This window comes from Eubalaena glacialis, chromosome 19 (assembly GCF_028564815.1).
Source record: "Eubalaena glacialis isolate mEubGla1 chromosome 19, mEubGla1.1.hap2.+ XY, whole genome shotgun sequence".
Classification (NCBI taxonomy): Eukaryota; Metazoa; Chordata; class Mammalia; order Artiodactyla; family Balaenidae; genus Eubalaena; species Eubalaena glacialis.
Genome location: NC_083734.1, coordinates 3,151,021 through 3,166,238, shown reverse-complemented (window position 1 = coordinate 3,166,238; position 15,218 = coordinate 3,151,021). Strand labels below are relative to the sequence as shown.

Sequence of the window (15,218 nt, the reverse complement as noted above, 5' to 3'; positions counted from 1 at the left end):
CACACTTACTACTAGTGCCAACACTCTCGTTACCCCGGTTTTCGTGCTCGTAAAATAAAGACAAAGTGTGATCCGATATTCACACGAACAACTAACACGACTGCATAATTGCAGGGGTGCTGGCACCTGCAACCGAGACACACCAGCTGACGGGCAGCATGGCCACGCCGGCCACTGCTTCTAACCGTGGGCTCATCAGCTGATGCATGGGTCCAAATTCACCAGGAACGAGGCAGTCTGGGGATACATGACAATGTACAAAAGTGCCAGCTGTCCAAAAGCTGATATGAAAATGTTAAGGACAACCTGCACTTCAAAACAAAAGGTCCAGAGACAAATGCAATTTTCTAATTCAACTCGATAAGGTCAAAGGATATAATTTCATTACAGTCAAGTAGACGGCAAACTGAATTTGAATGATAACTATAGGAATAGAAGTGCATCTTACATTCCAATAGCCCGTTACAGTTTACAAAGCATTCACAGGCCTTTGCTGTGACATCATTGTGCCGTAGATCTGTAGGTATTTCCTCAAGGGAACAAGTAAGGAAACTAAAGCCCATGGGGTGTGGGAACCAGTAAAACCGAGGTCTTTCTCTAGAATCCTGAACAAAGGGAGCACGTGCTGGGATCAAGCAGTTAAATAATTTACCCATACACTAAAAAGCAAGTGGAAGAGGAAGGATTTGGCTAAGGCAAAAAAACACAAAATTTAGGTTATGATTTGTATTTACTGTTTTTAATTTTTTAAAGCAATGTCTGCATGTGTTTTTTAAATTTTTAAACAGTATAGAAAGATCTAACATGAAAAGTCTCCTTCCTCCACCACTTCTTTTGTTTTTAAGTGTCTTTTTTTTCTTTTTTTTTTAAGTTATTTTTGGCTGCGTTGGGTCTTCGTTGCTGCGCGCGGGCTTTCTCTAGTTGTTGCACGCGGGGGCTACTCTTCGTCGCGGTGCGCGGGATTCTCATTGCAGTGGCTTCTCTTGTTGTGGAGCACAGGCTCTAGGTGCCGGGCTTCAGTAGTTGTGGCTCACGGGCTCTAGAGCGCAGGCTCAGCAGTTGTGGCGGATGGGCTTAGTTGCTCCACGGCGTGTGGGATTCTCCCGGACCAGGGCTCGAACCCATGTCCCCTGCACTGGCAGGCAGATTCTTAACCACTGTGCCACCAGGGAAGTCCCTCCCCCACCACTTTCAATTCTGGTAACTCTCCTCAAAGATAACATCCCTACATCCTCCCAGAAAAAAAGTTACGATTTCAAAAATTATATTAACATCTATTTAAAAATCAAAACAAATGAGGTCAGACTAGATGCACCATGTTATTTTCCCCACTTAGTAATGATCTTTCCCTGTCCGTACAGACAAATCTGTGTCAGTTTCCATGGCTGCATACTGTCCTGCTGTACCAAAATCTCATTCTGCAGTCAGCACTGGGCTGATACACACTTAGATTTCCAGTATTTTACTGTTACAATAATGCCACAACCGAACATCTTGTCCATATATATCGCCATCCTTTTTCAAGTATATCAGTAACGCTAAATGCTAAGCGGTAGAAATCCTTGGTGAAAGATTATATGTATCTCAAATGTAGATAGATTTTACCAGATTGTCCTTGTCATCAGCTATATGTGGTGTGTCCTTTCACCCTTAATAACATCAGAAATTATCAATCATTTTAATGTTTTGGTTTTTTTTTTAACTTATTTTGGCTGTGCCACACAGCATGTGGGATCTTAGTTCCCCGACCAGGGATCAAACCCGTGCCCCCTGCAGTGGAAGCGTGGAGTCCTAACCACCGGACCACCAGGGAATTCCCTCAATCATTTTAATTTATACTAATCTGTTAGGGGAAATTGTATATTGTAATTATTGCTCTGATTTACATTCCTTTACCTCTAAGTGAGACTTGGCATCTTTCTAGTGGCTATCTGTATTTCCATTTTATGTGAACTACTCTTTTTTCTTTTTTACTATTTTTCTTTTTCTTATTGATTTATACAAACTCTTTGTAAATAAGTCCGCTTTGTTACATGTTTTGCAAATAATTTCCTCTTTTTACGAAGGAGTGTTTAATACTTATGTGATTTTTCACCATTTCCTCTATGGCTTCTGTGTTTGTTCCTACTTAGAAAGGCCCTTCCAAGGCCGAGACTACAAGTTGATTCTCTCGTGTTTTCTCTTTGTACTTTCATGGTTTCACTTTTTAAAATTTAATCTCTAATTCACTTGGAATTTGTTTTGAGGAGAGGAGTGAGGTAGGGATCCAGCTTTATTTTTTCCTAAAAATCCAATCAGTTGTTATTTTTGAGTGAATTATCCACCTTGATATAAAATGCCGCCTTTATCCTACATGAAATCCTCCAGTGTATTCTGGACTGTCTCCACTCTTCCACTGAAGAGGTTAGTCCCTCGATCACTAATTTTTCAGAAATTTCCTGGTTATTCTACTAGAGTATTTATTCTCCTAGATCAGGGTTTTATCCACACTGGCACTATTGACATTTTGGGCAGGAAGTCCTGTGCTTTGTAGGATATTTAGCAGCATCTCTGACCTCTACCCACTAGATGTCAGTATCACTCCCCTAGTGATGACAACCAAAAAATGTCTGCAGACTTTGCCAGTTGTTCCGTGGGTTGGGGTGCAGGGCAAAATCGCCCGCAGTTGAGAACCCCTGTTTTAGATAAACCCAGTATCATTTTATCAGTGTTTCTACTCTCAAATTCCCACTGATATTTTAATTGTGATGAAAATGAATTCATAGAATAATTTAGACATCTTTGTTTTATTTAACATAGTATACTGACTAAATTTAATCTTTTTTTTTTTTTGGCTGTGTTGGGTCTTTGTTGCTGCCTGCAGGCTTTCTCTAGTTGCAGCGAGCTGGGGCTTCTCTTGTTGCGGAGCACGGGCTATACGCACGTGGGCTTCAGTAGTTGTGGCGCATGGGGTTGGTAGTTGTGGCTCATAGGCTCTAGAGCGCAGGCTCGGTAGTTGCGGCACACGGGCTTAGTTGCTCCGCGGCATGTGGGATCTTCCCGGACCAGGGCTCGAACCGATGTCCCCTGCATTGGCAGGCGGATTCTTAACAATTGTGCCACCAGGGAAGTCCCTAAATTTAATCTATATTATATTTAGTCTTCTTATCCAAGAACCATGTGTATTTATATCTTCTTTTATGTCCTTTAAAAGGGTTTTAAGAGTTTTTAAAATAGAGGCTCTGGTAATATTACGTTTATTACTAGGTATTTTACCTCTTTTGTTCCTTCATAAATGGGATCATTTCTTATTATCTTTTCTAACTAGTCACTGATAAGAAAACTATTGATATTTTATATTCTATAACCAGCCACACACTGAACTCTTATCGTATCTAATGGATTTTCAGGACATGCTAAGTTTTTTCTCATGATACAACTTTCAGCAAATTCTAAGCATTTTTCTAAACATACAGTGGTATTATCTGCATAAAATCATCATCTTGTATCCTCATTTCCAACATGAATACACTCCTATAGGTCTCCTGTCGCACTGCCTAGGTTAATACTTGCAGAAAAATTTGGTGGTGGGCAACCTTGAATCATTCTTGATTTTAATGGAAACACTTCTAGGATTTCTCCATTGGGCATAGTGCTGGCTTTGGCTTGAGATACATATATTTCATATCACTAAATAAGTACCCATACACTTGTAGTCTACCAGGAGTTTGGTTTTTTTTTCTTTTTTGTTTTTTTTGGTTTTTAAAAATTTTTTAATTAATTAATTTATTTTTGGCTGTGTTGGATCTTCGTTTCTGTGCGAGGGCTTTCTCCAGTTGCGGCGAGCGGGGGCCACTCTTCATCGCGGTGCGTAGGCCTCTCACTGTTGTGGCCTCTCCTGCTGCGGAGCACAGGCTCCAGACGCGCAGGCTCAGTAGTTGTGGCTCACGGGCCCAGTTGCTCCGCGGCATGTGGGATCCTCCCAGACCAGGGCTCGAACCCGTGTCCCCTGCATTGGCAGGCAGATTCTCAACCACTGCGCCACCAGGGAAGCCCCCAAGAGTTTGTTTTTAAATCAGAAAGAGTGTTAATTTTGTCAAAGACATCTTCCATCTCTATCGGGATGACCATATGGTTTTTCTTTTTTAGTCTATTAATATTGTATGATGGATTATATTCCCAAATCTCCTATTAAGCCATTCTTGGATGGCGTAAATCCACTTGGTTGTGATGTGCACTATTGTTCTTTTAATTTCTTGTTGAATCCTACTTGCTAATATTTTCGTCTCCCATTTTTGCATCAATATTTGAGAGTGAGGTCAGTCTGTTAGTTTTTTAGTGGTGCTTTGTTAACTCTTATTTACTTGTTTATTTATTTATTTATTTTTGGCTGTGTTGGGTCTTCGTTGCTATGCGGGCTTTCTCTAGTTGCATCGAGCGGGGGCTACTCTTGGTTGCGGTGCGCGGGCTTCCCATTGTGGTGGCTTCTCTTGCTGCGGAGCACAGGCTCTAGGCGTGCAGGCTTCAGAAGTTGTGGCATGTGGGCTCAGTAGTTGTGTCGTGCAGGCTCTAGAACACAGGCTCAGTAGTTGTGGCGCGCGGGTTTAGTTGCTCCGCGGCATGTGGGATCTTCCCGGACCGGGGCTGAAACCCATGTCCCCTGAATTGGCAGGCGGATTCTTAACCACTGCGCCACCAGGGAAGTCCCTTTGTTAACTTTTAGAATCAGTCTTAGGCTGCCTTGATGAAAATAAGTTGTACTTTCATATGTTGTATTTTACAAACCAAATGTGGGGACTTCCCTGGTGGTCCAGTGGTTAAGAATCCTCCTTCGAATTCAGGGGACACAGGTTCGATCCCTGGTGGTGGAACTAAGACCCACATGCTGCGGGGCAACTAAGCCCATGCGCCACAACTAGAGAGCCCCAGTGCCGCAAACTACAGAGCCCACGCACCACAACCAGAGAGAGAAAAACCTGCACGCCACAACTAGAGAGAAGCCCACGTGCCACAATGAAGAGCCCACACACTGCAACGAAAGATCCCGCATGCCTCAGGGAAGATCCCACGTGCCGCAATTAAGACCCGACGCAGCCAAAAAAATAATAAAAGAAAATAAATAAATAAAAATTTAAAAAAATAATGAAGTGCCAAGTTTAAAAAAAAAAAGTAAAACCATTATGTAGAAACACAAGGCCATTCCCCTGCATCCTAAAAAAAAAGCCACATATATTCTTCACAGATTCAACTTTTTGAAAACTAAATAAATTAAAATACACCTTTGGAAAGCTAATCTGGATTGTGATATTTTATGTAACAGTGCAAAAATCACAAGTAGCCTACCATTCACCTCCTCTTATAAATGAGTAATGTCATATTTCAGCTGTGTTCCCACCTTAGACAATTGAGCAGTACATTACTATTATTAATTGAGCTGCATTGTGAGTTAGACCACGGAAAGCTTAGCTTTCTTATCTATGTGCTGCAAAAGAAAATGAAATACATTCTCTGATGTTTTAAGTTTCCTATACTCTGGACTCAAATATAATGGTTTAAAAAAAACCTTTTCGAAAGAATGAAATTAGAACACTCCCTCACACCATACACAAAAATAAACTCAAAATGGATTAGAGACCTAAATGTAAGACCAGACACTATAAAACTCTTAGAGAAAAACATAGGAAGAACACTCTTTGACATAAATCACAGCAAGATCTTTTTTGATCCACCTCCTAGAGTAATGGAAATAAAAACAAAAGTAAACAAATGGGACCTAATGACACTTAAAAGCTTTTTCAAACCAAAGGAAACTACAAACAAGACGAAAAGACAACCCTCAGAATGGGAGAAAATATTTGTCAACGAATCAACGGACAAAGGATTAATCTCCAAAATGTACAAGCAGCTCATGCAGCTCAATATTAAAAAAAACAAACAACCCAATCCAGAAATGGGCAGAAGACCTAAATAGACATTTCTCCAAAGAAGACATACAGATGGCCAAGAGGCACATGAAAAGCTGCTCAACATCACTAATTATTAGAGAAATGCAAATCAAAACTACAATGAGGTATCACCTCACACCAGTTAGAATGGGCATCATCAGAAAATCTACAAACAACAAATGCTGGAGAGGGTGTGGAGAAAAGGGAACCCTCTTGCACTGTTGGTGGGAATGTAAATTGATACAGCCACTGTGGAGAACAGTATGGAGGTTCCTTAAAAAACTAAAAATAGAATTACCATATGACCCAGCAATCCCACTACTGGGCATATACCCAGAGAAAACCATAATTCAAAAAGACACATGCACCCCAATGTTCATTGCAGCACTCTTTACAATAGCCAGGTCATGGAAGCAACCTAAATGCCCATCGGCAGATGAATGGGTAAAGAAGATGTGGTACATATGTACAATGGAATATTACTGAGCCATAAAAAGGAACGAAATTGGGTCATTTGTAGAGATGTGGATGGATCTAGAGACTGTCATACAGAGTGAAGTAAGTCAGAAAGAGAAAAACAAATATTGTATATTAACGCACATATGTGGAACCTAGAAAAATGGTACAGATGAACCGGTTTGCAGGGCAGAAATAGAGACACAGATGTAGAAAACAAACGTATGGACAGCAAGGGGGGAAAGTGGAGGGGGGTTGGTGGTGGTGGGATGAATTGGGAGATTGGGATTGACATACATACACTAATATGTATAAAATAGATAACTAATAAGAACCTGCTGTATAAAAAAATAAAATTCTAAAAAAAAAGATATGCAAAGATATAAAATGCCATTTTTCTCAATATAATTTTTTGTTTTTGAAAATTTTTCATAAAGATATGGTAATTATGTTAACATGTAATGGGTTTATTTTTATTTCTGTTATTTTTAAATGAATTAATAAATCAATATTTTTAAAACTTAAAAAAAAAAAAACTTTTCGGTTTCTCAAAAAGAACTAGTAACACTGAGAAAGCCCAGGGGTTCCAGAGTCCACTGGTATCTAAACGACTCTGAGCAGCCTTCCGAGAGGATCTTCCCGGCTTCCATAGGGCCCAGGACGGATGCTGTGCCCCTGCCTGTGCCAGGGACCTACGCACTGACTCGCTCATCTGACACGTGGAGCACCACGAAGACACCAAGACAGCCCCAGAGCCTGCACCACCCTGCCTGGATCTCCAGGGACGCAACACGTGCTAGGTGATGGACAACCAGAGGGACCGGGGGAAGCACAGGGCTCCCCACTGCCTCTCTGTTTCCTTTTGTGGATCATCCCATCTCTTGTTGTGGGATGTTGTCACCTGAACCAGTCCTCACTCAGAGTAAGTGCTCGGTACCTATCTGATGGGGAAGGAGGCGTGAACGCCCGAGGTGCTTTCAAATGCACAAGAAAAGGCCCGCCTGGGTCCCTCTGACCTGGCTCCCTCCTGCCTGGGTCCCTTCCACCTGGGTCCCTCCCACCTGCGCCCCCCACCTGGGTCCCTCCCACCTGCCCCCGCCTCGGGCCCTCCTACCTGGGGGGCCCCTCAGGCGGCTCTCCGTGAGTTCGGAGACGGCCCCGGACGTGGACGTCTTTTTCAGCCGAGCTGCCCCAGAAGCGGCGGCACCTCCTGGCTTGTTGAGCGTGTCCTCACTGCTGGCCCGCTTGAGCTGAGAAAGAGGTGGACGGAGAGAGAGAGGGTGAAGAGACGCGTTTTCGGGCTGGAGCGCTATAACCCAGGAAAGCACCGAGCAGGCCCACCTGCCCAGCAGCTGAGGGGCAGCGATGGCACCTCAGGAGCAGGAAGGCGCGGAGGGAAAAGCGCAAAGCACACAAACCCGCGATGCCCTCCCAGGTCACAGTGTGATCCTCCATCACTGTTTCAGAGATCGGTATAAGGTTGCGGGTGGTTACTACCCATCATTCACATGTCAAATAATGAGGTTTTTTAAAAAAAAAAAGTTAAAAGGCTGGGAACTGATGAAGAAAGAACTGTGTGGTACACAGAAGTCAGGATAGGGCAACGCACAAGAAATGCAAAGACAATAAAAAGTAGCACAAAAACATATGTCTGGAGGAAGCAGGGGGAAGAGATACAAAGATGTGAGCATCCATGCGTGCCCACCCCAAGCACTCCCGTGCCCCCAAACACACACCGCCTCCGAAGGGAGCAGAGGGCCTTTTCTGGAGGCCAGAAGAAGGCTGTTAGGGACCCTCGGCTCCTTTTCTGCCTTCTTCCCTGGCATGGGAGGTGCAGAACAAATATTTGTTGAAAGGTACTGAAGTGTAAGGGGGGGACCCCGCCCCGAAATGAGCTCACACTCTGGCCCAGGTAAATTACGCTCAAGGTGAAAGAGAAAACCCACAAATAAGTTCTCTCAACCAGTGTGAGTCTCCGCTAAAGAACACTAATTGTTCCAGAAGATGGAGGCAGGCAGATGCCACCACAAACGCGCCTGACATCCTGGGAACCAGCGTGAAAACGCCCTCAAATCAACCGGGACGTGGAAGCAGCAGCCTGGCCCACCACACCGGCCAAGGGCCCTGCTCCATCCCGCTTTGCTGGCTCTGGGGTCACGTACTGAAGGTTAGGGGTCTAGATATTTGCACAATGCAAAAAAAGCATGTCCACCTTTGCAGCAATTAGATTTCAGGGTGTTGCGACATATCCCTCAGAATGGCTTGAAAGAGAAGAGAAATACCAAGTGCTGGTGAGGCTGGGGAGCAATTGGAACACTCCCCGTCTGCTGGTGGGACTGTAAACTGGTCAGCGCTTTGGAAAACAGGGAGGATTCACTAAAGCTAAATATTTGCACCCTGTGATCCAGCAAACACACTCAAGCTCTACACAGGCTCCTGAAAAGAATGTTCATAGCAGCTTTATTTATTACAGCCAAACCTAGAACAACCCGAATGTTCTTCAACAGAAGGGGTAAATTAAATAGTGGTACAGTATACAATGGAAACCACGCAGCAATTTAAAAAAAGAGTTACCGACACAGTAATGAATGGGTGGGTCTCACATTCGTTATGCTAAGTGAAAGAAACCAGACACAAAAGAGTATATTATGCCTGGTTCCATGTAAGTGAAGTTCAAGAATGGACAAAACCAAATGATGGTGACAGAAGTCAAAACAGCGGTTCCCTCCGGGGGAGTTACGGACTGGGAAGGAACCTTCTTGGGTGCTGGCATGTTCTACATCTTGCCTGGGTGATGGTGACACAGATATAAGCACACGTAAAAATTCAACGGGCTGCACAGCTAAGACTAAGATTAATGCACTTTATACGCTGTTTTGTAAGTATGTTGTGCCTCACTAAAAAAGAAAGAAAACTGGAGGATGGGTTAAACCAGGGGCAAAGCCCTGGTACCACCCTGCCAGTTGCTCGTCTAGGGTTTTCCCTCATTGTTATTTTTGATCATGGTAAAATATACATAACATAAAATTTATCATTTTAACCATTTCAAGTGTACAGTTCAGTGGCCTTAAGTACATTACATGGTTGTACAACCATCACCACCATCCAGAACTTTTCCGTCTTCCCAAACTGAAACTCTACTCCTTAAACACTGACTCCCCACAGCCTACATTTTAAAAAAGCTGGTAAAAGTCTAAATACTAGCCAAGCAATCCTGGTCGAGATCTTTAACAAATGATTAATGTTTAAAACAACCAGTTAACATTGACAGGATAATCTGCGTGCGCACGCTTGCAGTTTACTGCATGTAAATGTAACCACATTGAACAGCCAACAGCAGAGGCCACCACAGCTTAACAAAAGGGATGAAATACGACAAGGGTTGACGCAGAAATACCTCAACTGCCTTCTTACACGGACCCCATGATCGTTTTCCTACCTCCCATTTCAGAGTAATAAGGGTCCCTGCACCCAAGCTCTCCAGCCTCTCAAATTATCCGCCAGGTCATCAGGGTAACATGTATTTAGTACTGAACGACAATAGCTCAGGATGTCAGCACCGTTTCCTCAACAGAAAAGAACTATTGTTCACTCTGCCTAGAAGCGTGCCAGGGGCTTCCTGGGTCCCCACAGGGAAATCAATTCTGACTTTAGACTTTGAAAACACCTCAAAGGAAACACAGAAGGGAATTCTTAACGTAATTTTGCAAATGATATGCTCTTGGTTCTGCTTTCCTCTGTCTGGTTCTCCGACATTCCTAAAATCAGTAAGTGTGATGCAAAGAAGCGCGGAATTATCAAACTCTGCAGCAAAGGCCCAGAGAGCCAAGGCTGGGTCTGCAAACCAGGACAGGGCATCCACCAAATGAGAGGTCCTCCACCGGGCCAGAAGTGAACCGGCCTCCAGCCATCCCACCCTGGCCCCCATCCCCGCCCGCCCCGGGGCATGGTCTCGGGTATAGCTTGCCCCCGGCCCCTTCCCATAGAGCTTGGTTCTTGGTGAGATGGCGGGCGAGGCAACAGAAGGCAGGGGTGGCAGGTGGGAGGTCACCGCCCCAGGCTCAGGGCTGGAGGGTCTCCAGTGGAGATTTAGCAGTGCATAGATACTGTAGCTGAGGGTCTGCTTTTGTTCACAGGGGTGGCAATGCAAAAGAGGACTTGGGATGTGGGATTTCCACATATGAGGTGCCCAGCAATCCCATGGGAAGCAGCCCACATAGTGGTTAAGGTGTGTGCCTGTGGCTCCAAGAGAGGCTGCTGGGGACGGACCCTGCCTCCGCCTCTTCCTACCTGTGTGATGGGGGAAGGTGCTGAGGGCTCCTCAATTCTAAAAGGGAGAAAATAATACACACATCTCTAGGTTTCTGACCCTAATTAAGAACATCAAATAAGAACAATAAATAGCGGCCATCACCATCATCACCATCACCATCACCATCATCACCATCATCACCATTACAACTGTGGGAACTCAGCCAGAAACTTCCATCTTTGCTGTCTCAAAGCTTTCCTGGTGCTCCTTCCATGATGGTTCTCTGGGCTGGTAGCCACGGCAGCACCTTCATACTTACAAACAAAAGTCTGGAACCAGAGCATGGGGTATTGTTATGTATTAGAAATCGGTGACTGATTGGCTGCTGGGCCCTGGGCAAGTTATTATATAGGGACTCAGTTTCCTCACCTAAAAAATAGAAGAATTTGATTAAATCATCTAAGATCCTTCTCACCTCCTAAATCCTAGCTGTTATATTAGATTTTATTTACTTATTTAGTCTTAAAGAATTTGTTGATCGGGCTTATTGCATATTGTATCAATGTAAAGTTTTTGCTCAAAGCACAAGTACTATAACGATATGACAACAACAATACCCCAGGCTCTGCGCTTATAAATAGGAGGGCGTGCCAGCCCCATCATGATCCTAGACTAAGGCTGCACTCGCCACCCCCATCCGCTTACCACCAGCAGTGGCTGCCTCTGACCCTTCCTTACATCAGAAACACCGGCACTGCCAAGGCACCGTGTTAAAAGCCAAGTGTTGTAGTGACTGACTTGATCTAACCTCTGTTTCAAACACGGTGAATTTTGACTATTAATCCTAAGGCAGACTTTACATTCATTCCACAGACAATATGGAAATGCTGTGATTAATAATCTCAGGTCTGGATGAAACAACATTTCACACCAAAAGAATGTGATTCAGGGAGGTCCTGAGAAAACGCCCTTCTCCCCCACCCTTTGCTCTTTTGCCCCTTTTCCCCCATCCCTAAGGTGTCCTGTGGGATATGGGGACCATCTGAAATATCAGCTGCTGCTAATAGTTTAAAGGTTCAAGGGCGCTTCGGCCATTGAACAGCCTTTCATATCTGATTTCATCCGACCGCCTTCCGTCCAGATGTGAGAGCCAGGAAGAAGTGGGCCGGGAGAGTCGGGTCCCGGGGAAAGAACCAAGGGCATCCCTTCTGGGCACCATCATCCCAGGGAGCCCAGAGCAGCCCTATGCACATGCTCTGGGGAAGAGAGAGAGAGAGAGGGGGGAGCGGGGCAGGAGCAGAGACCCTGGGACTCCTCCCCTCTCACCACGACCCCTGGGGCTGCTCCCACCGTCCTGGACACTGTGATCCGGAAGGCCTACTGCAAGCTGGGCGTCCATCCTCAATACACACAGCATACTTAGTCCACGGGGCCAGGCTGCACGCGTGTCAAAGCGGAGCAGGCAGGCCTGTGCTCTGAGTTAACGTCCAACAAAGGGGCTGGTTCCTGTGCAGTGACTCAGAAAACCAAGACAGGAGAGGCGGGTGGCCTCCCGGAGCAGGTGCCCTGGAGCAGGCCTGGAGGACCACCAGGCTTTTATCGGCAGATGAGGCAGCAAAGCATCCCGGAGGCCGCAGGTACGTGCTAGAGGGTGGGGACAGGGAGCCGGGGAGAGGGGGACGAGGGCAGGACCCTCCAGATTCCCCAGGTCTGCAGCAGTGATAAGGACTCAGACTTGGTGAGCTGACAACGGGGACACCCATGTGCCTGCACCCAGGGGAACCCTCCGGCTGGGGCTGCGCTGGGGAGAGCCCTCTGTGAGCAGGACCAGAGGAGGCACCTAGGGGAGGTGGAAGGAGGGCAAAGTCGAGTTCTTGCTTTGACGACACGGAGGATGAGGCTGTTTGGAGGGTCGGGGGCAGAATTCAGGAAACGGACGGGAGCTGATGACACGGGGCGGCGTGGGTCCTTCTAGCTCCTTTACCCACAGGTTTCTTGTCATTCAAACCACAACTCTGCCGTGTTGGACATGAGAAAACTAACGTGAGATTAACTAACTCACTCAAGGCTGTATGGGTGAGGCAGAGCGGGATTTAGGCTCGGCACTGTGTTTCCAAGGGCCTTAACATTTCCGCTGGGCCGGAGACCAACAGGAGTCAGAGACTCTGGCCATACCTCATGGGGTGAGGGCGAATAAACGGGGCTGCAGGAAAGCCACATCACGTGGGCGGCCCAGGTTGGTGACTAAGGGCATGGGCTCTAAGTCCAAACTTAGAACCCTGGGTTGGAATCTTGGCTCTGCCTCTTACTAGCTGTGTGACCTAGGGCAAATCACTTTACCTCTCTGTGCTTTGGTTTCTTCACCTAAAAAAACAGATCTAGCAATGGTACCTACCTCAGAGTGTAGCTCTGAGGCTTAAATGAGTTAGCCGTAGGACGTGCTTAGAATAACAGTGTCTGACACATAGCACGCTTTTAACAGATGCCGGCTGTAATCATAACCAACACAACTCTTCGTTATTATTTTTGTTATTAAAGGAAAGCAAGAATGAGAAGGGACTGTTTTAGAAAAAGATTAAGGCAATGCAACGGGGATTCCAGAGAACACAGCAGAACTTTTTAAAGCAAGTCACTAACCTCCCTGGACCTCAGACTCTCCATCTTTTCATAACAACGTCCAGGAAACATTCATGGTGTGCGTGCTTATGAGGTACCAGGCACAGCCAGGGATAGCAGACACTTCACATGGCTATTGTGAGAAGTGGAAATGAAATATACAAAACACCTTGGCACAGGGCACCTGCTCCACACATGACAGCTGTTCCTGAAAGTTCTGTTGCTTCTACACACCATGCTAGCCCTGAAGCCCACTTCTGAGTTCCATTTTACCAGCCGCACCCAACTTACTCTGCCTCTTCGTGGACTTTGGGGTCCCACTCTGTATTATAAAAAGATCTGAGCCTATCCTTTCCAGGTGAAAGGATAAGTCAGACACGTTCCAGGCCAGGGGCATGCCATCTCTCCCTACCACGCAGCACGGCGCGTTTGGGTGGCAGCAAAGCTTTTACAGGGAGCACTATCATTTCTCCTGCACCTTCCACAGGGAATTCCATCAGAGAAAGAGTCGCGGCTTAGAAGGTCTCCCAGGGGGCAGGGCCTACAGACCCCAAACCCATCCTACCAGTCTTCCGAGGCAAACAGCCGAAGCCTCTCTTACACCGTCACTATTTTTTTTTTTTTAATTCACGCTAATAATTTCTAACAATTATTTTTTAAATTTATTTATTTATTTTTGGCTGTGTTGGGTCTCCGTTTCTGTGCGAGGGCTTTCTCTAGTTGCGGCGAGCGGGGGCCACTTTTCATCGCGGTGCGCGGGCCTCTCACCGTCGCGGCCTCTCTTGTTGCGGAGCACAGGCTCCAGACGCGCAGGCTCAGTCGTTGTGGCTCACGGGCGCCAGTTGCTCCGCGGCACGTGGGATCTTCCCAGACCAGGGCTCGAACCCGTGTCCCCTGCATTGGCAGGCAGATTCTCAACCACTGCGCCACCAGGGAAGCCCCACCGTCACTACTTTTGGAAGGCAACATCAGACACAGAACGCTATGAGTCTCAGTTACTAAGTCTTTGTCTTTCTCTGTTTGTGGCTGCGTTCTTGGCTTTGTTTCCTAGTCATCAGATGCAGCCGCAGCACCACTTGAGGTTTCTGGTTTGTTATAGAAGATCCCTAGGAAAGTGTTGGTGTTGCTTTGATGTGCTTGATAAGTATTTTCACTATCGCTTCCATTGATAGTCAAGCCGCTGAGCACCTGTACCTGAAAGCTGACAAAAGGATAACATTGGAACAGCTCACAGGTGAATGTAACTATGAACTTCCTTCAGTTCCACAAAGATGGGGTTGGGGGTGGAGATTCAAAGCTTTCAAATCATCACACAGAACACAACCCGGTCTTTAAAGGTAGATAACATGTTATGGTTGGAGCAGTGGTTCTCAAACTTGAGAGGCCATCAGAATCCTTGGAGGTTCTGTTAAAATGCAGACGGCTGCCTGCACCCCAGCCCGCAACCCTAGCATCACCACCAAGCTTCTGAATCCCTAGGTCTGGGGCAGGGCCTGAGGATTTGCATTTCTGACAAGCTCCCAGGTGATGCTGATACTGCTGGTGTGGGGACCACGCTTTGAGGACCAAATGGTTTAGAGCAGCACTGTTGATGGAAATATCGTAAGAGCCACAGACCTAAGTTTACATGGTCGAATAGGAACATGAAGAAACGTAAAACGAAACAGGTAAAATTAATTTTAACGATATATTTTCTGAACCCAATACATTCAAAATATTATCAATCAGTGTAAAACACATTAATAAGGTCTTTTATTTCTTTTGTAGTCACTCTTCAAAATCTGGTTTGTATTTTTTTTTCTTCATCCCTGTGACTCATTTATTTTTTCTTTTAACATCTTTATTGGGGTATAATTGCTTTACAATGTTGTGTTAGTTGCCGCTGTATAACAAAGTGAATCAGCTCTACGTATACATATATCCCCATATCCCCTCCCACTTGCGTCTCCCTCCCACCCTCCCTATCCCAC

General features: G+C 45.6%; 1 protein-coding gene across 7 annotated transcripts in view; it reads right to left on the bottom strand.

Annotated features, from left to right (window-relative positions):
- SPECC1 (sperm antigen with calponin homology and coiled-coil domains 1) overlaps window positions 1-15,218 on the bottom strand; it is a 245,017-nt gene that overhangs the window by 152,387 nt on the left and 77,412 nt on the right. For all 7 annotated transcript variants that reach the window (XM_061176653.1, XM_061176657.1, XM_061176655.1 and 4 more), the window contains exon 3: window positions 7,495-7,630. In XM_061176653.1, coding sequence (XP_061032636.1) covers window positions 7,495-7,630 — 136 coding nt within the window. The remainder of the gene's footprint in view (window positions 1-7,494; window positions 7,631-15,218) is intronic.